General features: G+C 43.9%; 1 protein-coding gene across 7 annotated transcripts in view; it reads left to right on the forward strand.

Annotated features, from left to right (window-relative positions):
• ARHGEF3 (Rho guanine nucleotide exchange factor 3) overlaps nucleotides 1-22829 on the forward strand; it is a 284081-nt gene extending 261252 nt beyond the window's left edge. For all 7 annotated transcript variants that reach the window (XM_058678451.1, XM_058678450.1, XM_058678454.1 and 4 more), the window contains 7 exons: nucleotides 100-162; nucleotides 2838-2934; nucleotides 3087-3163; nucleotides 9214-9471; nucleotides 15420-15590; nucleotides 18391-18577; nucleotides 20707-22829. In XM_058678451.1, the coding sequence (XP_058534434.1) occupies nucleotides 100-162; nucleotides 2838-2934; nucleotides 3087-3163; nucleotides 9214-9471; nucleotides 15420-15590; nucleotides 18391-18577; nucleotides 20707-21059 (1206 nt within the window). In that variant the 3' untranslated portion in view covers nucleotides 21060-22829. The remainder of the gene's footprint in view (nucleotides 1-99; nucleotides 163-2837; nucleotides 2935-3086; nucleotides 3164-9213; nucleotides 9472-15419; nucleotides 15591-18390; nucleotides 18578-20706) is intronic.
• Nucleotides 22830-23503: the final 674 nt, after the last annotated feature.

The raw sequence follows: 23503 nt of genomic DNA on the forward strand, positions 1-23503 counted from the left end.
TAAGTAAATTGGGGATGTTGAGTGCTGGAACTGTCCATTTGAATTTACTGTCACACATGGAGAGTTCAATGATTCGTTTTTGTTTTTGTGTTTTTGCAGGCCATCTTTGAGCTTTCCCAAGGAGAAGAAGACTTAATAGAGGACTTGAAATTAGCAAAAAAGGTACATTCCAATCCAGCAGTCATTGGAGTGAGCTAAATTTTTTCCTCTGAATAATTCCATGTTCCTGGTGTGATGATTGATGAGCAAGACAGTTCAGCAACTGAGAACAGCCTATTTCAGCAGTCCTGGAAGTGGGGAATATGGTGGAAACAGAGCTCGTCAGAGGCCTGACTTTGTGTGTATTTTGAAATGAACGGAGAAACCAGTTCATTTCAGCGTTTGCAGAGTGGTAAACTGAGGTACTGGCATACCCTCATATCAGTCAGCATCCATTATAGACTGACTTCCTCTTGATCAATATCAACATGAAGAGGAAACCTGTCCCTTGTAATGTGTATATCCCTTTAAAAATATATTTATTTGGGCCCAGCACTATAGCCTAGTGGTTAAAGTCCTTGCCTTGCAGTGCCGGGATCCCATATGAGCACTGGTTCTAATCCCGGTGGCTCTGCTTCCCATCCAACTCCCTGCCTTGTGGCCTGGAGAAAGCAGTTGAGGACAGCCCAAAGCCTTGGGACCCTGTGCCCATGTGGGAGACCCAGAATAGGCTCCTGGCTCCTGGCTTTGGGTCGACACAGCTCTGGCCATTGTGGCCACTTGGGGAGTGAATCAATGGACAGAAGATCTTCCTCTCTGTCTCTCCTCTCTGTATATCTGACTTACCAATAAAAACAAATAAATAAATCTGTTAAAACATGTACCTATCTATTTAAAAGATAGGGTGATAGAGAAAGAGATTTCCCATGTGCTGTTTCCCTCTCCAAACGGCTGCAGCAGCCGGGGCCGGGTAAGGTTAAAGCCAGGATCCAAAACTCTACCTGAGTCTTCCACATGGATGCAGGGCCCCAAATGCTTGGGCTGCCATCCTCTGCCTTGCCAGGCACATTAGCACAGAACCGATTCTGAAGTAGAATAGCTGGGATTGGAACTAGCACTCTGATATGGGATGCCAGCACCACAAGTGGCAGTTTAACCCATTATACCACAATGCCAGCCCCAGCCTATGTGTTTTTGACAGCAAGCCTTCCTTAGAAACCTTTACATTCAAGTGACAGCTCACTGCCACCCATGGCCTCAAAGCTAAAAATCCAGATTTCTTATCTTGCATTCACAGCCTCCTCAAACACATTAAAGAGTTAGAAGAGCCTCCTTTATCTAAAGGATCTGCTCATGTGTAAATGGCCACCCAGGCTTTACATGGACACAGCCAGAAAATTCAGGTTTAGACATGGCTGGAGGAGGGGGAGATGAGAGTGGACAAAGGAGGCAGGTGACTCTGGGAGACTCCATACTGGTCACATGTGCCTTTGCTCCTTCCTGCACAAAGGCAGGCACCTTTCTCAGGGTTCTCCCACTGCCATCCTTGGCTGTTGGGGGTCCTGCCATCCTGACACCCTCTTCTTTCCTTTGAGCCATCCATGTCAACCTCTCCTCCAGGAGCCAACTCAGAGCACAATTCCCTTGTTCTGAAAGTGTACCACCTTTTCCCAAATCATGGAACTCCTCTTTAAAGCCTTAGTTCTTGGACTCCTGAGTGGTGGTGATTTGAAAGCTTTTTGCTCTCATGTGACATTTTCTGTTTCCAAACTTGAATCATTTATTAAATCATGGATTTAATTTTCCGTAAGGTTTTTAATATCTAGTAGTGGGGTGTTGTTTTTTTTTTTTAAGATTTATTTATTTGAAAGGCAAAGTTGCAGAAGGAGGGAGAGACAGAAAGATCCCCCTCTGCTAGTTCACTCCAAATGACTGCAGGGGCTGGGCTTATGTGAAGCCAGGAGCCAGAAGCTTCTTCCTGGTCTCCCACTTGGGTACAGGGGCCCAAGGTGCAAAGGTCTTCTTCCATCTACTCTATTTACAGTGCCCTAGGTGTAGCTATGCTTGTTTAATTAACTTTAATAGAGGTAACAAGATTGGCAGAGGTTTGCCTCCTTTGCTTTAGATTAATAGGAAAGGATACCGACTGCATGTTTTCCTTTATATGTATCATAACTGCACAAGAATCTGCTGATAGCTAACTTTGAATCAAGTACAAGTATCTGCAGCTGTAGGATCTTACTGATGTCTTTAAAATGTTATAGCAATCCAACATGCCCTACTTTAGGATTTACACTCTTTGATGTACTGGACTGAAATAGCTTTGGAAAAATAAGCTCTCAAAAATATAAAATAGGATCAGTGTTGTGGCACATCAGCTTAAGCCACTGATTGCAACACCAGCATCCTGTGTCAGCTGTACTGGCTGCTCCACTTCTGATTCAGCTTCCTGTTAATGTGTCTAGGAAAGCAACAGAAGATGGTCCAGTACTTGGACCCTTGCCACTCAAGTGGGAGACCCCAATGGAGTTTCTGGCTCCTGGCTCGGCATGGCCCAGACCTGGGTGTTGCAGCCATTTTGGTCATAAACTAGTGGATGAAAGAGCTCCCTCTTTTGCACTGCTTGTCAAATAAATGAATAAATAGTAAAAATAATTTAAACACACACACACAAGGCTCTCACAGCAAGGCTGGATTCTCCTGTCTTCCGGCCACATCTGTTGTTTCTGTAACATTGTGGGATAAGCTGTCAGGGGGACCTAGTGTTAGGTACCATGAGGGACCACTCAGGAATATTTCCACAAGCAGCTTCCTGTGATTTTAAATGTCTGTTTCCATCTCACGTTCTTCTCACGCAGGCCTATCACGACCCCATGTTGAAACTCTCCATAATGACGGAACAGGAGCTGAATCAAATTTTTGGAACACTGGACTCTCTAATTCCTCTGCATGAAGGTATAATTTGGTTCCAGGATGGGTCGTGACTTGTAGCCTTAATTGAGTTGCCTTATAACAAGTCAGTGATTATGTAATAACGTGAATAACCCAGAGCTGACTTCCAGCCCTCTTCCTGTCTAACAACACAAACATTCTGTGTTTCTTGCCAGCGCTCCTCAGCCAGCTCCGAGATGTTCGGAAGCCTGATGGCTCAACTGAGCACGTTGGTCCCATCCTCGTGGGTTGGGTAAGAAAATTATTTGGTCGTGGGTGAATTGGATGCAATTTCAGTTTTTTAGCTAGACTTTTCTGATTGGTAAATACTGCTTTCACATGAGAAGACGATGTAACTAAATTTTATATACTTAGGCTTTATCCCCTTGAAGTGTAACAACAATTTTTCCCTTATTTTAAATTCATTGCATTTAGAGATAACATGATCTTTTTGCAATAAGTAAAGGTACATAGGAAACTGTTACTAGTTTCCTATCAGATAAAATAGAACTATTTTGTAGTCAATTCAAGTCACTACTAATATGATAAGGACATTTTTAATGTAGTAAGAATACGTTTATATATTCTTGTGTACCCCCCCCAAAAAAAGAGTCTTTGCAGGCTATTAGAAGCAAAAGATTCTTGATCAAAATGTAGTTTCAAAAAGGGTTTTGATCGACAGTCGGGTTGTTGCTTGGGACACCCATGCCTTATATCAGAGTGCCTGGTTCAAGTCCTGGCTGTGCTCCTGATTTCATCTTCTTACAGTTGTACTCCTTGGGAGGCAGCAGGTGGGTGAGTCCCTGTCTTGGTAGCCCAACTTCAGCTCATCTTCAGCAGTGGTCATTGTGATTCTCTGGGGAATGAGCCAGCATTTAAGAGTGAACCATCAGATGAGCACTGTCTCGCCCCACCCCAGCGTGCTGTGTGTTTCTCTTTGTCGTCCTCCAATCCTCTCTTCCACTCTCATAAACATGTGAATATAGGCATTTGGTACCATGCTTTAGAGGCTGCTTGGGGAGCCCACATCCTCTGTGTGAGTCCTCATCTGCTTTGCATTCCTGCTGATGCACACCCTGGGAGGCAGCAGATGATGGCTCAAGGTCTTGGGTTTGTGCTACCCCCATGGCAGACATGGATTGAGTTCCAGGTTTCTGGCTTTGGCATAGCTCAACCCTAAGTGTTGTAGGAATTCGAGGAGTCAAGCAATGGATAGAGTCAATCTCCCTCTGCCCCTACCTCATTCATTCTTCTCTTCAAATTAAAAATAAATGCACAAATACATATTAAAATGTAGTTTTATAAACAGTTTATTAAGTAAATTTGTTGATGTGTGTGAGCTGGGGACATGCTGAGCATCCCAACCATGACCCGTTCATTTTCCTAAATAAACAAAGATAGTAGCTGTAGCCCTAGATAATTAATTTATGGTCCTGTGACTTAAGTTATGTTCTGTTGGGTCTATAATGTTGTGGCTAATTTGTTTAATTTCCTTTAGAAAAGGTACACACTCTCTCTTTTGGCCCAGCTACCCTACCCCCATTGTCCATGTTTCCTTCCAGGAGTACTTGAGTGTTCTTCCCAAGCCCAGGTTTTTTCCATTTGTGATGAAGCAGCTGATGCAAGCAGATGACTTTGATGGCTTCTTCTAGACAGGGTTAGGTCCCTCATGCCAACAATCCACACAGTGTTACAGAAAAAATAGGCAGGAAGTGGTTTAGCAGCGGGTCTCAGGAATCGTTCCGCCATTCAGTGAGGGTTGTGTGGACTGTAAGTCTTACTCTCGCTGTGTGAGCTCTGTGTATCCCGTTCTGTCTGCATGTTAACCATCCTGAAACCTTCCAGATCCTCTGCCTTTGACGCCAAGTGGACGTGTGGAAAGTTTTAGCATTGATTTTGTGACTTAGCCTTCTCAATTACTGCCTTAATCAAGAAACTTGGAGGGTTTCATGACTTGCATAGATTGAGCTCAGGAGTCTATTTTAGCACCAAGGCTGAACTATCCCCAAGGGTGTCTGAAAGGCAAGTCATGTTCTAAGATGAATAATTCAGAAAATGTGCCTTAATATTTCAGGAGGGATCGCTCATCTTATCTTTTTGACCTTCATTTCATTTTGAGCCATGGTCGATTATCTAGCTTCCTCCGTTCTCCCATGAGAACCGGCCATCTGTAGACAGAAAAGGTGTAATGAGAAGAGATAGTCCACCTTCATGCTTGCTCTATTTCCTAAGTTTGTAGATTGCTTTGATGGGAACAAAGAGGGCAGAAGAGGCAACATGGCCCGACTGGCAGGGTGATTCATTGTTTTTGACGATAGAGCAATGTAGAACCTCACAGTTTCCCTCGATATCATATGCAAATTACCAACTCTCAACGAAAGCAAAAATTGCAGGAATTGGCCTTGTTAATAACCTTTTCTTCTGCAGTAAATGTGTGGCACTATTATTTAAAATTGATTTGATCCAGGGGCAACTTTGGCAGTAGTTTTTCACACACCACCTAAGGAGAGGTGTTGCAGCCTGGATCCTTCAGCGTCAGATGCGGGGACTTTGTTGCCAGCCTGAGTGAGAAATGGCCCTAGTGTATCAGCTCTGACAAACTGTTTGATGTTTTCCCTCTTGGAACTGATGTGTCTGTGCAAGTACCAACTGAAAACCAAGCACCTCATCTGTTTGAGTTCTGGCCTGTCTAAGAGAACAAAACGAACATATTAGTGGACTTGGAGCGAGAAGAGTCAGAGCCCATTCCACCCATTAAAAATTTTAATTTATTCCCTCCACCCCCCAAAAAAGGTAAGAAAGCTTAAAGCAAAACCTTGCATTTAAACGAGCAGGCCTTCTGAGTGGGACAGCCCCTGGCCAGTCCTGCTGTCTTTGGGATGAATTAGTCCATGCCCTTGACTTTGAAGACCTCAACCAGAGTGGTTGCTTTCAGAGAGCAACCCTGCTGGATGGAGGAATCCTCCCCCCTCAAGGAAGCAGCTTCCCAAATGATTTAGGTCCACATTAACATTTTCTGTTGATAATAAAATAATTCCTGAGCTCTCCAAAGCAGCAAGTTCTTATGTTAATTTGGCTGCTCATGAAATTTTAAGTTCCAGCAAGAGAGGTAGGATCGCATGGAAGCAAAAAAGAAAAGGAGATAGAATTTCTTTTCTTTTAAAAATGTGATTTTTTATATTTCCAATAGTCTATTTAAAGATCTGAGTCCTTCGGAGACTTGTGGGGGATGTAGGAGGAAGGGTGCAAGAACAGGCCTTGGGCTCAGGTTTTCTCATCAGAATTGTTTCTCTAAACTTAATAACAATGTGGGCTGATCCTGACTGATCCTTTACCAGGAGTCAAGCTTGGCACTCCCATTTCCTGTCCCTGAAGGCACAGGACATGGCAGATATGCATGGTGTAGGAGAAGAAACGAGCTCAGAGACTTAGAGCTGCTGACTTGTGTCTTGAACTCAGCTCTCCAATCCCAGAGTCTGTCCTAACCATTCTGTTTTCACCTCTCCCATCTGAAATAAGTTGATGTGGCTGTACTTGAGAACGCTCTTCATCCTGTATCTAGTTGAAGCTCACTTGTGGCTTTTTCTAACCTGTGGCTGAATCGGAGAGCTTTTCAGGTCAGACCCAGGAAATAAGCACCGTTTTCAGGTGTGAATACCAGCATCCCCTGGTTTGGTTGCCATGGTAGCAAGGAGCAGCATCAGAGAGCAACAAGGTGGTCCAGGGTTTCTTCCAGTTTACATCCAATGGTTACTGCAATTTGTTTTTCCTTGATGAAAGCATCCGGCATGTCCAGGTCTTTTTAGAAGGCGAGGAAGTGGAAATGAAATTAAGAGGGCCTGAGGCCCTTTTTAATTGACACTGAAAATCTAAATTATATGCCACAACACTGCATCTGGGTTGTGTGTAACAATTATCACTGCTTTCACATCTAAGGTTCAGGAAAAGATTTCTGGAACTTTTTTTTAAACACAGTAGTTTTTTTCCATAAAAAGGAAAGTAGACATTACCACTGTACTATGTTCAAAAATGAACCTGTTTATTTTTTTTTCTTGTTTCAAGGATTGGAAAAATAATTTAACATGTATTTATTTTTGAAAGGAAGAGTTATAGAGAGAGGAGAGGTAGAGAGAGAGAGAATTTCATCTGCTGGTTCATTTCCCAAATGGCCACAGTGGCCAGAGCTGAGGTGATCCAAAGCAGGAGCCAGGAGCTTCTTCCAGATCTCCCACGTGAGTGCAGGGACCCAAGCACTTGGACCAACCTCCACTGCTTTCCCAGGTCAGTAACAGGGAGCGGAATTGGAGGTGGAGCAATGTGGACTTGAACCACCACCTATATGGGATACTGGTGTCTCACGGAAGACTTAGCTTGTTACACCATGAAAACTCATGTTAATCAGAAGTATAAAGGGGCAACAAAATATATGAATTTTCAAATGTTGTCATGCTTTACTTTTTTTGTCATGCCTTACTTGTAAGCAATGTTTGCAAATCATCAGATATGGATTCTATGATCGATTCAAAATTAATTTATTCATTCGGAACAAACTGTGTGTGTTGAATGAGAGACAGGCAGATCGCTCCCTGCAGATGTCTGTAAGGACCTGGGGCCAGTAGTTGGGAACTGAATCCAGGTCTCCCATGTGGATGGTAGGAACCAAGTACTTGAGCCATCATTGCTGCCTGCGAGGATGCACATTAGCAGGAAACTGGAGTCAGGAATGGAGTTAGAAGTTGAACCCAAGCACTCTGAAAGAGGATGCTCGTGTCCCAAGTGGCTTGATAACCTCTATAACACATGCTTACGTGTCTGCTAGATAGTAGGTCCAGTACAAAGCCCCAAGCCTCTTGGATTGAAACCTTTTACAGGGTAGGGCAGTGGTGTACGCAACCTTCTATCCATTGTAATGGATGGGGCTGGGTCAGGCTAAAGCCACACGCTTGGAACTCCATCCAAGTCTCCCGTGTGGGTGCAGGGACCCTGTACTTCGGCCTTTTTCTGTTTTCCTAGGTGCATTAGCAAAGCAAAAAATTCCATTTTTGCTTTAACTTCTTTCTTTTTAAAGATTTTGTTTATTGTTATTTGAGAGGCAGTTTTACAGAAAGGGAAGGGGGAAGAGATAGAGATCTTTCGTCCACTGATTCACTCCCCAAAAGGCCACAATGGCCAGAGTTAAGCCAATCTGAAGCCAGAAACCAGGAGTATCTTCTGGGTTTCCCATGTGGGTGCAGAAATCCAAGGACTTGAGCCATTTACCACTGCTTTCATAGGTTATTGGCAAGAAGCTAGATTGGCAGTGGAACATCTGGGACCCAAGCCAGTACCCATATAGGATGCCAGTGCTGCAGGCAGAGGATTAGCCTGATAAGCTACCATGCTGGCCCTTGCTTTAACTTCTTGAGGCCCTTTATAATTAGGTTGCCTTAGAATCAGGTCATCTTAAAGCCAACATGAAGGCATGACCAGTGTTAACACAGCAGGTTAAGACAGTGTTTGTGATCCCACCATCCCGTATGAGTGCCTGTTTTAGTCCCAGTTGCTCCACTTTCAATCCATCTCCTTGGTAATGCACCTGGGAAAACAGAAAAAGGCCCAAGTACAGGGTCCCTGCACCCACACGGGAGACCTGGATGGAGTTCCAAGCGTGTGGCTTTGGCTTGAGCCAGCCCCAGCCATTGCAACCATTTGCAGAGTAAACCAGAGAATGAAGATGTCTCTTTCTCTGTAACTCTGCCTTTCAAGTAAATGAAATAAACCTTAAACAAACAAACAAATAAATAAAAATGAATGTGAAGGTATTTACACCAAGAAACTCAAGTACTCAGCTCTGGGGTCTGACCCTTTGCTTTTTATGCACGTGCCACCAAGTGTCCTACATGGATTTCTTATGGACAATCTTAAATGCTACCTCTTTTTTTAAAAAATATAGGTGGCTTTTGCCTTACTGGATGCTTTGGTTCAGTTAGGTAGATTATAAACTGTATGCATGTGTAATAATTCTGGTTCTTTTCTGCCTGGTTTGGGTTGGCAGAAAATAGGAACAAATTTCTGATAGGGACCTTAGCAATCAAATTAAACATACAGCTAAGAAAATCACTTTATGAAAACAAGCCAGAGACTAAGAAAACTGCCCAGGGTTTGCTGTTTGAAGATAGCACTAGTTTCTTCCAGCCACACAGAGAGAGGAATGTTGTCCGGGTCTGCAGACCAGTTGGCTGTCTGTTCAGGTCCAACAAGGCTTGTAGCTCCAGGGTGCAGCTGTTTTGATGTTCCAACCTTCTTTTCATGTTTCCTTCTTAGCTGCCTTGTCTCAGCTCCTATGACAGCTACTGCAGCAATCAAGTCGCCGCCAAAGCTCTCCTAGACCACAAAAAACAAGACCACCGAGTCCAGGATTTCCTACAGCGATGTTTAGAGTCCCCCTTTAGCCGCAAACTGGATCTCTGGAATTTCCTTGATATTCCAAGAAGCCGCCTGGTGAAATACCCTCTGCTTCTGCGAGAAATCTTGAGGCACACACCAAACGACAATCCAGATCAGCAGCACTTGGAGGAAGCTGTGAGTCGGCTCTCTCTCTCTCTCTCTCTCTCTCTCTCTCTCTCTCTCTCTCTCTCTCACTTTCTCTCTCACTTTCTCTCTCTCTCCCCTTGGGTTCCAGGCCTAGCAACACCATCAGTCATATTCTGATTTTGCAGGTCTCTTGCTTGCCTCCATCTCCTCAACTGTAAAATGCGGTTTTTATGTAGAGAATGTACTCTAAGCTTCCTTTGGTTCTAGAATTTTTGATTCTGTATGGGTAGCTCATCTTGGGTTATAGTTGCTGACTGTGAGGGTTAAGGTTTTTGTGAAATTTTAAATTAAATATCTTTGTTTAGTTAAACTATGGGAATTGACTTTTAGGGTAACCCTTAAAAAGCCCAATTATAAAGTTGATATTCTTATATAAGATGGATGCTGTGTCTTGAATGTTTCCCACCTACAGTTCTATTTTGGAAATGTAGGACTCAAACTATTAGATTAGCAGTATTTGGAGGCAGGGCCTTTTGGCGGTAAGTAGGATTTGATGAAGTCGGCTGGACTTGCCCTTGTACAGCCCCGCCCCAGGATGGCCTCAGTGGCTTTTGATGGAAAACAAGGACCCACACTAGCCCACTTACTGTTTTCCCATGTAGTGTCCCTGCCATGTTCTAAAGCCTTGAGAGGGAGCTCACCAGGTGTTGAGCAGAGACCAGCGTGTGTTCCTGAACTTGCAAGTCTCCTGAGCCCTGAGCTAAGTTGATTTCTCTGTAAATCACCTGCTTTTAGATATATTGTGGTAGCAACAGCACATGAACTTAGACCATGCCTGCTCCTGCCTCCTGATCACCTGTGGGCTCCTCATTCAGTGCTTAGTTACCGGTGGTGGACTGGGTGATGTGACACATGCAGCTTCTGCTCTCACCTCAGCACAAGAGAAGGGAAAATGAGGTCCCTATTGTTAGAATATTGCAAACACCCAGAGTCCCAGAGAGCTTGACTCTGCTCAGGGCCCTACACAGGGCAGGATGGAGCAGATGGCAGGTCAGAGGGAAGAAGGGAACAGTGTGTGCATCAGTCAGCCTGGGGCTGTACAGTACTCCCAGGAAGCAGCAGGGGTGAGGCAGGAGATGCAGATGCAGTGTTACAGAGGCCTCTAGATCAGTTTGTGACCTTTTTTTTTTTTTTTTTGGCATGTCATTAGCTGAAGGTTTGTTTTTGTGTGTTTTCTAGTTCCTGAGTAGCTGGGACTCAGGGTTCAATTGCCAGCTGTATCATTACAAGCTGCGTGACCCTGGACAGGTTACTGTCCGTAGGTAGATCAGGGGCCAGGCAGGAAGAGGCAAGTGTCTAAGCTCCATGTTGGAGAGGGCTGGAAGAGGAGGTTGGGGGATATTACTGCTGTGGTCCAGGGGTAAAATCATGAAAACCTTGTGGGAGTGGAAACTGACTTGCCAATAGATTCCAAGATTTAATGTGGGACAGTGGTAAGAGGGATATATGCACAGGTCTGATCATCAGAATCTAGAACCTGCGGAGCAGCCTGCCTGGGTCCTCCCAGAGGGAGTTGAAAGTCTTGAGTAGGAATGGCAACAACAGTTTACACTGGTTGAACACCTTTCTAGTCATGTTCCCCATGAGGCCTGAATATGGTTCAAACAGCTTCCCAGTTGCAGAGCCAAACCCTATTGGTGTAGACCCCAGGTCCTGTGCCATGCTGCTTCTATATGATCCTGAATGCTCGTGCAGCAATCCCAGCCTCTTCCAGGAAACCATCACCTTTGAAATTGCGGAGGCGTTGTGGCGAGGCCTCAGCAACGCGGAGCCAGGTCTGGTGCCCTCACATGGCACAGAGAAGTGAGCAAAAACTGATGCTTGAAGGGTCAGACCCAACTCCCCTGAAACCAGGCCCTTGGTCCAGGATGCAAAGATAGAGTAAGGGGTAAATGCAGGCAATGGGGATTTGGGGGGGGCCTCCGCCGTGGGTCATCCATCCAGGTAATGTGGTGCAGTGATGACATTCTTAGTAGAAAAGTACTGGAGACAGTTATGGTGAACTTGTCCATTTATTGGTAACCAAGCACAAGCTTATATAGGGAGGAGCCGAGGAAACAAGCCTCAGAGTAGTAACAATAGTTCTATTGGATGTAAGTATCTGTTACATATTATAAGCCTAGCCAATCAGTACAACTGTCACGTACTTTACCAGGCTTGCTTCCTTCCTACTGCATGGGTCTGCAGGAGTTTCAAGGTGCTGTCAAAACAGGAGAAGGGTCTCAAGGCTTTCAGTGAAACCAACAGGAGGTCTCAAGTCTCTAGGTATGCATCGAAACCTTGCTTCTGCTGCCCCTCGCATAGGCTAAGAAAGCCAGGACCCAACCTAACACTCCCTCGCCCACAGGAAAGCACCCATCTCACTTCATCGTGTCTTTTTTTTATTATTATTACTGGGAAGAGTGTGATGGAGTTGCCTGCTCTCTGTACTTCATCTCAGCAAGTGTGTGGTCTGCAGGAATGAAAACAACACAGGGCTCTGGCTACTCTAAACAGTTTTTGTGAAGCACATAAGCCTCTTCTGACTTGAGAGTGAAGTTTCCTTCTTTTTTAATATGCAACATGAAAGCACTGTCCCGTTTTAAAGAAACAACTAGTGCGCTCAAGTTTGAATTTAAAAATGGATCAAGATGTTTGTTTGCAGTATGGAAGGTTGTGCCAGTAATCCAGTTTCCCTAGTGCATGAAGTGTGAAGCCAGTTTTAAAAGTTGGATCTGCACACAGCTATTCAGGCAGAGCTGCACGATTGAATATTTCTACATTTGAAAATGTCTGCAAAACAAATCTTCTGTATGCTCATGTACACAGTTAGGCACAGATCTTTTTCTCCCTCTTTTCAAAATACTTGCACTATTACCCCCAAGTGAACAGAATTATTTAACCTGTATCCGTGAGTGCATTGTGAATGTTCAACAAATATAAAATGCATGGTGCCAGTGGAGCTTGATTTATATGTTCCTTGAATAAATTTCCAACCTATGAGAAGGGAAATAGCAAAGAATGCTGAGTAAATTGCTTGCACACTAAGGGAGTTGATTGCAAGAATGGTCTTTAATGCAGTGTATAAACTACCACATCTTTATTAGAACATTTTGATTGTGTTTTGTGGGGGTGATGGTAATATCCCCCAAAAGAGAGCTTCTTGAAACAGGACTTTAGATATTCAGACATGCAAGAGACCTGGTTATTCAATGTTTTAAAGTTCTCGGAATTGTTGCAGCCAGAAAATCATCCTGCAGACTGCCCTTTCCTCATGTCTGCCACTGTTCCCCAGCACCTTAAAAAAAAAAAAAAAGATACTGAAATCAATGAGAAGAACAGTCCTGTTTTTGATGCCGAACAATACAGCCTGCTATTCTCGGTTCATGTCAGTGCTAAAAGGTAAATGACTTTGTGGCACAAGGGACCAGACAGACAGGGTTCCAATTCCACTCTGAAGATGATGATTCCAGCATGTGTGGGTTTAATCCCTGAACTCTTAGGTCCCTCATCCTCTGCCTTCGCCAGTGCTCTTCTTCAGTCTAAACCCTGGCAAGGATAAAACAGTTTAACTTAACGCACAACTACCATGACTGTTTGGCTTCTGGCAACCTACTCTGTGTATCTTTATTCCTCCCTGGAAGCCTGGCAAATAGATCTCAGGGATCAATGAAGAGAGGTTACACCCTTGTGGTGTATAGAGATACAGAAATACAGAACATCAATTTGAATAAAGCAGATATGGGTATTTAGCTTGTGGTGGTTACAACACCCACAACCCATTTTAGATTCCTAGTTATAGCATCCTGCTAAAGTGCACTGTGGGAAGCAGGAGTTACAGCGCTCTAAGTCACTGCATTCTTGCCACCCACCAGAGAGACAGGGATTGAATTCCCAGCTCTGGACAACTTCAACACTGGCTGTCGTGGGTATTCAGAGTGTGAATCAGCCAACAGAAGCTCTCTTCTGTGTCTGTCTGTCTGTCTGTCTCTGCCTCTCCAATGAATGAATCAGATTTTAAAAATAAGTATACATAAATGAAAACAGACCTGGATTTCCTATTATAAATGCACACTAGGAATATTGAAGGAGGATGTTGATTGTTTCCACGGTTTTGTCTCTCTTTTCTTTGAACATTAAAGAAATAAGCATTATTTGAAAGCAGTCATAGCTGCCTAAGGAAGCACAGTGGTGTTTGAGTTTATTAATCTTCCTATGATGTGCCAGCTGCTCCATCCCAGCGCTCAATTAAAAAATGAACACATCATTAAGCCTGTAGGGCATCTTCTTTCTGGTTCCCCGTGGACTTGCAGAAAGCTTAGAGAATTGACTAAAATGCTATTAATTCCAGCTGTCCAAATACTCCTAGTGTTAGCTGATTGAATCAGCAACCATAGTCAGTTCTAGAACGATTTTCAAGCTATTCTTTTTGGAAATATTGTTTGTGCATTTGATTGGGTACATGCAAAGAGATCTCCAACAAAAGACTCTTTGTCTTTACAATTCTAGCATTTTGTTTTGCTTCCCTTCCTTGGCTCAGTTTTTATATGCCTACCTTTTTAGCACAGTGAGCATGTTTTAAGACATGTGTATGTACAGAGGGGAAAAAGACATGTACAGGGGCCAGCACCATGGTGTATCGGGTTAACCAGCATCCCATATAGGTGCTAATTCAAGTCCCAGCTGCTCCAATTCCGATCCAGCTCTCTGCTTATGGCCTGGGAAAGCAGTAGAGGATGGCCCACGTGTTTGGGCCCCTGTACCATCATGGAGACCTGGAAGAAGCTCCAGGCTCCTGGCTGTAGACTGGCACACCTCTGATCATTGTGGCCATTTGGGGAGTGAACTAGTGATGGAAGTTCTCTGTCTTTCTCTGTAACTCTGCCTTTCAAATAAAAATAATGAAATAGTTTTTAAAAAAAGAAATAAAGAAAAAAGACATATGTAACATGTAATCTCAAAAAAGCAGGGAATAGAATAGTGGCTACCAGAGCCTAGGGAAGACTTGGGGTCTGGGTAGAGAGAGGATGGTTAACAAGTACAAGATGCAGTTGATTATTAGGAATGACTTATAATGTTCCATAGTACGGTTGAGCACAATACCACTGTATTTTGAATATTTCAAAATAGCTAGCAGAGAAAAATGTTGAATGTTCTCAGCATAAAGAAATTATAAACATTTGCAGTAATAGAAATAGATGTATAAATTACCAAGGTATGATTATTGCTGTTTGTATACACGTATTGAAATGTCACATTTTACCCTATAAGTGGGTACAATTACCATATGTCCATTAAAAATGAAAACATAGAGGCCAGTGTTGTGGCAGAGCTGGTTAAAGCTGATACCTCTGGCATCAGCATCTGATGTGAGCAGCTGTTGAAGTCTTGTCTGCTCCACTTATGCTCCAGGTCCCTGGTGACATGCCTGGGAAAGCAGCAGAGGATAGTCCATGTGCTTGGACCCCTGCCACCCATGTTAAGATCAGATGGAGTTCCAAGCTCCTGGCTTCAGCCCAGCCACAGCCTTTGAGGCCATTTGGGGAGTGAATCAGCAGATATAAGATTGATCTTTCTCTCTCTCTCTCTCTCCCACCCTCTTTTTTCCTCTCTGTAACTCTTTCAAATATGTAAATATGTCTTTAACAAATACTAAAAATATGTTCAATAAAAAGATGAGCAATTTGGAACTCAGTAGTTGAATCTGACAAGCAAAGACTGAATCTTGTATTTTCTCCTTTCAGATAAACTTATGTGTCAATATACTTAATAAATCTGTTTGGTATATGTCTATAGATGGATGGATAAATTCAGCATCATAATAGCATTTATTTCTTTTTCTCCTTTTTCCAAGTGTGTCATGGTGACCTCCCAGACTGAGTCTGTAAAACCTATTGGTGTGGATGGTTGCTACCTACCCTTCTGCCCCAAACTTACTTTCCTCTTTGTTTGCACAGATAAACATCATTCAGGGAATTGTGGCCGAAATCAACACCAAGACTGGGGAATCGGAGTGTCGCTATTACAAAGAGCGGCTCCTTTACTTGGAAGAAGGCCAGAAGGACTCTCTGATTGACAGCTCAAGAGTCTTGTGTTGTCATGGGGAACTGAAGAACAACAGAGGCGTGGTAAGGGCTTGGTCTCCTTGAGCAGGTTCTTTCAAACACAGATTGGCTCTCCAGGGTCTTTTATAAGCAATAGAAAATGTTTGTACTCATAGATGAGAATTCTGAGTGTATATATACCGTGAAGATATAGCTTAGAATCATTCTTCTTTTTTTTTTTTCAATGCCATGAATCAGTATATATTCAAAAATGATGCTGGAAGCTAACATAAGTTTGTCAACTTCTTATTCTCTTTGATATTGATCTTCAATGTGTGTGAGTGAGTGAGAAAGAAAGAGGGAATGTTTGAAATTTCTGTGTTAGGGGCTGGTAGAATGGCTTAGCAAGCTAATCCCCCACCTGCAAGCACCGGGATCCCATATGGCCACCAGTTTGTGTTCTGGCTGCTCCATTGCCCATCTAGCTCCCTGATTATGGCTTGGGAAAACAATGGAGGATTGCCCAAAGCCTTGGGCCCCTGCACCCACTTGGGAGACCCAGAAGTTTCTGGCTTCCAGCTTCTGATTGGCTCAACTCTGGTCATTGCAGCCATTTGGAGACTGAACCAGCAGATGGCAAATCTTTCTCTTTCTCTATTTCTCTCTGTAAAAATCTGCCTTTCCAATAAAAATAAATCATTAAAAAATAAAATTTCTTGGTCCAGCGCAATAGCCTAGCAGCTAAAGCCCTTGCCTTGAATGCGCCAGGATACCATATAGGCACCAGTTCTAATCCCGGCAGCTCTACTTCCCATCCATCTCCCTACTTGTAGCCTGGGAAAGCAGTGGTCGAGGATGGCCCAAAGTCTTGGGACCTTGCACCCGTGTGGGAAACCCAGAGGAGGTTTCTGGCTCCTGGCTTTGGATCGGCTCAGCACCAGCCGTTGCAGTCACTTGGGGAGTGAATTGTTGGACAGAAGATCTTCCTCTCTGTCTCTCCTCCTCTCTGTATATCTGACTTTTCAATGAAAATAAATAAATAAAAATAATAAAATTTCTGTGTTGAAATAGCCACTGGGAGAGTTCTTCCCTTTTGATTGTATTTGCTTCTAGAATGTTCTTTCTAGGAAGCCTTGTGGGAAAAAGTCAGAGAGATGCATTGGAGGGGCTGTTCCTTTTGTGTGTCAGTTGAGGACTGAGGACTCTGTGGAGTGCCTAGAGCATTAAAGATGAATTCTGATTTGTACCGCAGGCAGATGGATTTTGAGGACAAGGTGCAGTGGGAGTGAGAGGTTTGGGTTTTTTTTTTTTTTTTCTCCTCCAGTGGCATTGCAGAAGTCATTATGAATAAAGTCCTATGCTAGGGAAAAAAAAGCACAGTAGCTAGAGGGCTAAGAGGAGCAGGGACTAGCAGGAGGAACTCTCAGGGAGTGTTCATAAATGAAGGCATGTTTAAAAGATTGTTCAGACCATCTGAACTGGAACTGTCTACATTGGCCACAAGCTTAAAAGAGAAACAGGATAAAAATCTCTGTACTTTAAGTGCATAAAACAGTGGCCAACACCTTCATGCCCTGCCCCAGCAGAAACTGGTAATGCATTCTTTTCACTCTGCCTACCCCCAGAGACTTTATCTTGGTCATCTAAGTTATATTTTGCTTTTATTCTGTTTTAAAATAGGCATTATAATTTTTAATTGGGTCTCTCTCTCTCCCCCTCCTCTCTTCCCCTGCCTCCCTTCCTCTGTGTGTGTGTGTTGGGTACAGAGGGTGGAGTGTGGAGAGGAGAGGAGAGGAAACCTGTGACTTTCTTTTCTTTCAAATATAAAATGAGCTTGTCATGCTGAACTTACTTCCCCAGCCTCACACTAAAATTCTGAGTTTGCACTCTACCCTCTGGTCTCCCCCTTTGAGTCCCTGGGATGATATTATGCATATTTCCTTCAAAAAACCAGAACTCTGGTATATAAAGTTGTGGATTTTTCCACTTCCAATGTCTAACATCTTTCCATAAGATGAGGGAAGAATAAGGCCATTAAAATTGAATAGAGTAAATTGATCCCAGATCTATCCAGCAAACTGGCTTTGATATGATTTGAGACAAGCTTTTATTGTTGTTGTTGTTGTTGCTTTGTAAGGTTGAATGCATTTAGTTCACTCCCCAAAAGGCCATAATGGTGCCAGACCCAAGGTCAAACCAGAGGCAGAGAGACTAATCCCATGTTACTGGCTGGAAGCCATCTGCTTGAGCCGTTGCCACTGCTGCAATGTCCCCATTAACAGGTCCCCATTAACAGGAAACTGAAGTCACACACTGGATCCAGATGTTGAATCCAGGAACTCTGATAACAGCTGCAGGATCTTCTCGTTTGGAGTTCCTGGATGTAGCTGGTACTCAGCTCTGTGGTCAAGGAACATGTGATTTCATGGATTTTGGGAAGCAAAAATTAACATTAGGCTTTAATAACACCAGTCTCACCTTTTGTAGACTATTGTTCATTTTGATCCAGTAGAATTATATTGGGCAATATAAAACAAAGTCAGGAGCATGCTCCCCCACCCCACTGCATCACTGCTATCCTTGTATTCCCCTTCCTCCCGTCTTTTTTGTTGGGGCTGGAGGCTGTGTGTGTCTGCACAGGATGTGAATTGCAGGGTGAATAGGGCTCCAAAGTGGCAGCCTTGCCCACAGACATCTGTGCAGAATGGCTCTGCAGTGGGTTGTTTGGGAGGAGCTCCTATAGAAGGCACGTCTGGCAACACCTCAGACGTGCCCAAGTTCCCAGCTCCTGGAGTGGGATTTGAGCCTAGAAGTTCATAATCCAGGATGACTTGGATGATCCAGAACTCACCTGCTTAGAGAAATTCTGTGGATTCTTTTCTAGAAACTGCATGTATTTCTGTTCCAAGAAGTGCTCGTAATCACTCGAGCCATCACTCACAATGAACAGCTCTGCTACCAGCTGTACCGACAGCCGATCCCAGTGAAGGACCTCTTGCTAGAAGACCTGCAGGACGGAGAAGTGAGGCTGGGTGGCTCCTTGCGCGGAGCATTCAGCAACAATGAGAGGAGTACGTACGCATGGGTCTGGCTCGGGCTGGGTTAACCTGTTGGGCGGTTTTGCTGGTGGTAGGTTAGGAGTAGCCGACAGGTGCTAAGAGCCAGTGCCTCGTAGTCCAATTGCATTCCAGCACTGTCTCATCTGTTACTGATAATGTCGCCTTGCTCATCTCCTGTGAGTTTCAATTTCCCACCCGAAATGTGGAGATGTGGGCATCCCTCCCACATAAGGTTGTGAAAAGAACTAAGTAAAATACTCTAAGGGAACTTGTCTGCACATAGCTGATACATCCTAAGTTCCCTTTCTCTATCTCCTTCTGTTGGATAAAAGCATGCTTAATACTAGATACTCCCTCTGGGGAGAATGGTTGCGTAAAAGTATATTTTTTTAGTTGAACTGGCAGACATCCTTACAGAGGCTGGGAGGAAGGTTCATCTGTAGCATTACTCAGATGGGCCTCTCTATAAGACTTCTTAAACGGAGGAATTAACCCAGAAACCCTAAGACAGCATCTCCTGTGTGTCAAGCATTGCTCCTGGCCCTAAATATTCAGTGGTGAGCCAACCAGTTAAATGCCTTGTCCTCTGTGTAGCTCACATCGTGACAGATGATAAAACACAGTGTACAGGTGCTATTAAGAAAACTGAAAGCTGGCAGGTGGCAGAGGGGTAGCATTGGGAGATCTGTTTCAGATAAGATGGTGAGGGAGGCCTTCTTTGAGAATCTATTGTCTGTGTCTTCTGGGTTAAATAGACATTATATTGTCAGAGAAATAGGTGTACACTGCCTCTTACCTACTCCCCAATCCCTCTGCCCTAGTAGGAGTGAAATAAGGGCTTATAGTCCTGGAGTATGTGCCAGGCATTGCATAAGTACTTATCTGTGTGATCCCATTTATTCCTGGTAATAGCCTTGTGAAGGAGATTCTTACTTCCCCCCATTGTACAAATAAGGAAGCTGAGACATAGAAGAACTAGGGAATTCGTCAAGAGCCAAAGGAAGAGCTCATGTTTCTAAGGGTCTAGGTTTATTCTCCAGCCCACAACAGCAAGTGATGTAACTTTTGGGCCCCATCTGCCTTTTTCATTCATTTCGTCTGCGGTGCCACTGTCATTGGCTACAGGGTTAATGCAGGGAGTGTGACCACAGATACCCTGTGAACCAAACCTCGCGTGTGGCATACAGGGCCCACTAAATACTAGTTACTATTGTTGTTGTTGGATTAAATGTTTCCCATATTGTGTGCTAGCATTTTTTATAGTGTATGTGGCTCCTGTCATTATTAAAATGTAATTTCCTTTAAAAATGTAACCAAATACATAACAGCTCTGTGTTTTGACATATCTTTTCAGTCACTGGAAACTAAATGTACTGGTACTCTCAAGCAAATCATTGGCATGTTTTGGTGGTACAAAGAGCTCCTTAAACTAGAAAAACAAAAGCTATATAATGGCACTTACTGAAATTACCGATTATCAGACTTACCCTACATGTACTGGGTCAGAAGTGGAGCACCCAAGGATGCTTTTTTTTTGTGTGTATGTGTAGTGTTTATTTACTTGAGCAGCTGAAAAATTTCATCTGTTGGTTTTTCCCTAAATGCCTGCAACAGCTTCAGCCCCAGTGGCCAGGAATTCTACTCCAGCGTTCCCCAGGAGTGGCAGGGACTCAGCTAACTAAGCCATTATCTGGTGCACCCCCCCCCCCCAACCCGAGTGTGTGTTGGCAGGTAACGGAGACATGGAGGAGTCAGGACTCAAACCCAAGCGTTCCAATATGGGATGCAGGTGTCTTGACCACTAGACCAAACAGCCATTCCAGGATCTACAGTTTTAACAAGCTTTGCAGTCAGCATTGGTAACAAGTCTCCCTGGGACCTCTGACCCTGAGCTGTTGTAAGCTGAGAACCGGCTGCTTGCTTGTGAGAGCTGGATCTGTGTCAGTGACAGTTGGTTGGCCAGCGGCACTGCAGGGCAGAGCGGAGCCATGTGCTGGATTGGTGGGAAACACTTTATGCTCAGCTATGTCTGGTGGGGGAGCCAGAAGTGTTAGCCTCACTCCAGGTATTGTCTTTGACCTGAGTCTTACCTGTCCAGTAGTCTATTTTTTTAACCCTCCTCCATGTATTTTCAATTCTAGTTAAAAACTTCTTCAGGGTGAGTTTCAAAAATGGATCCCAAAGTCAGACGCACTCACTCCAAGCCAGTGACACCTTCAACAAGCAACAGTGGCTCAACTGTATCCGTCAGGCCAAAGAAACAGTTGTGTGCGCAGCCGGGCAGGCCGGAGTCATCGACTCAGAGGTATCCTTCCTAAATGCCAATGCGGAGAGCAGGGAGCCACAGGGGGAAATGAAGCCTGAACAGATGGACCAATCAGACAGCGAGTCAGACTGTAGCATGGACACGAGTGAAGTCAGCCTTGACTGTGAGCGCATGGAGCAGACGGACTCGTCCTGTGGGAACAGCAGGCACGCGGAAAGCAACGTCTGACACAAGCATGTGTCTGGCCTGGAAGCAGCCCTGTGTCTTACTTGTACAGTATTTGCATTCCACATGTGGAACCGATTGGAGAAGCACTTTTTTGAATACTTTGGTGACTGTGCTGGCCCCAGGCTCACACTGTGTCTCTTACGTGTGTCCCAAGTACTGTAACTGCCAGTCACACTGTATAAGCTGCGGTCTGTGGCAGCCATTACCCTGTGTTGTCTTTCAGAAGCATCTGGATGGATGGAGAGGTACTTAAAACAAGTAACTTTCGGTTGTCCTGCTGGGTTTTTTAAAAAGTAGAAAGGAAAATGATCTCTAAGCTATTGTCTCTGCAGAGTGCCCATGTTTGTCCAGCTCTTTGACATGTAGCTGAAGGCATGGGATTTAGAGAGCTTCACAAAACAGGATGTGACAAAGCCACCCGGAGTAGACAGCCTTGAGGGAGAACGGGGAATGATCACCCTTGGAAGTGAACTGGTTTCGATGTCATTTTACCTGAAAGCCATCGGGGGTTCTGAAGGCTGCACTGTGCAAAGGACGAGGCTTCGTGTGAACCCTGCAATTCTCCTCCCCAGTGCACATTGGATGTGCTCATCTCTTAGGACATGAAACTGAGGCTGACCTCACAAGGGCCATGACAGCTCCGAATCTTTCCTGGAAATGTACACAGCACCAAAAGTTGTCTGTCCCACTTAGTGGCTTGCCTTAGAGAACCATTCCTAACCTAAAACATCAGAGTCAGACCCGCAGGGCCAGGGGAAACCTGGCAGGATGGGAAGAAAGCCCCAGCCTTGACTTGCGTCATCTGTGTAGGCCTCCTCGGGATATGGAATTGGGAACAAAGACAAAATGAAAGCCTTCTGTGAGTGTATCCATGATGCTGCCCACACAGACACATAAGAAGAAGAATTGGGAAGGCAGAGAGCTTCGTCAGGCCTTCTGTGGGAAGCGTTAGAAGAGAGAAAGCACGGACCAGTGTCTCTTGAGATAGACCTAAGTCCTGGGGTCTCCTCTGCTGTTGGGTCTCAGAATTCTAATTCCATTCTTCCAAGGCCAATTACTGATGATCAGCTAAAACCTCCTGGTCTGATCTTGATTTGCATACAGTGCAGGGTAGGGTGTAGACCTTTTAAAAAGTGACCTAAATACCCAAACTCTCTGTAAGTATAAATATTCAGGATGACCCCCCCATGCAAAATTATACCCACACCAGCACTAGTAGTAATGATTCTAAATTATTGCCAAAAAAAAGGTTTTTTTAAATATTCTGTGTCTTTCAAGTTTACAGAAAAGAAAGCAGTAAATACAATATTATGTACATGTATCATGTGCATTCAGAGCAGCCATGTGACAAGATCTATCAATGTAGAAACAACATAGATTACATTATTATTTTTCAAGAGAAGACTCGTGGTCAGTTTTACCCTGTAAAACCTATTTCTGTATTTATAGATTTTAAACATGGTGGATTTTTTTCTATTGCAAGTTTATTTAAAACTGCTTTGTTTCTCAAATTGCTGAGATAGCAAGCAAGTGCATGTGCTACAGATGGAAGCAGAAGAAAGCTGAGAGCAAAGACATTTCAAGTGGGGAAAAGAAGGACTTGATCTTTGCAGGAGCTATCAGCCACGTTGGCCAGTGTGTTGAGAAAAGAGGTTCATCCAGTGTTGACCTATGCGAAGGAAGGCACTGAATGTATTGAGGAAATGAATGTTTTTATATAATGGCCTTCAACTTTTCTGGAAGCATTTCAAATAAATTACCTTAAAATGCCACCTGCCTTGTTGTGTACAGTGTTTACCCTACAAAGAACAGCTGTCACCTGTCCTGGTGAGGTGACCAAAAATTCAGTCTTTTCTTGTGGTTCTCAGGTACACACGTTAAAGAGGGAATAGGTTGAAATAAATATTCTGATTTATTTCATCAGGGCTTTTGCATGACTTATGTTTCTAAGATCTGTTTAAGTATTCTTTATTTATTCATTTATTTGTTGTTGATGCCTGTCTTGATTCCCACTGTGTATAAACTCAAGTGATAAGCCATAATTGTTACAGAAAAGAGTTGAACTCATTGTTAATTTAAGTGACTGTGGATGAATTTGAGGCTACGTAAGAAGATGCATTTTCTTTTGCAATTCTATTGAAATTTCAGTCTACTTTTAAATAATTAATATGAGTATTATTGGGTCTGCTTTTTATTGCTCAAATTTACTATTTTAATCTCATTCCACTTCCTAAAATCTCACTACCCTATCTAAAGTCAAGAGTTTAAACAGGGAGCTGGCGCTCTGGCAAAGTGGGCAGTCACCACCTGTAATGCTGACTGTTCAAGTCCTGGCTGCCCTACTGCTGACCCAGCTCCCTGCTGATGCTCCTGGAGAAGCAATAGAAGATGGCCCACGTACTTGAGCCCTGCAGTCACGTGGGAGACCAGGAAGAAGCTCCTGG

The sequence above is a fragment of the Ochotona princeps genome, chromosome 21 (genome assembly GCF_030435755.1).
Source record: "Ochotona princeps isolate mOchPri1 chromosome 21, mOchPri1.hap1, whole genome shotgun sequence".
NCBI lineage: Eukaryota > Metazoa > Chordata > Mammalia > Lagomorpha > Ochotonidae > Ochotona > Ochotona princeps.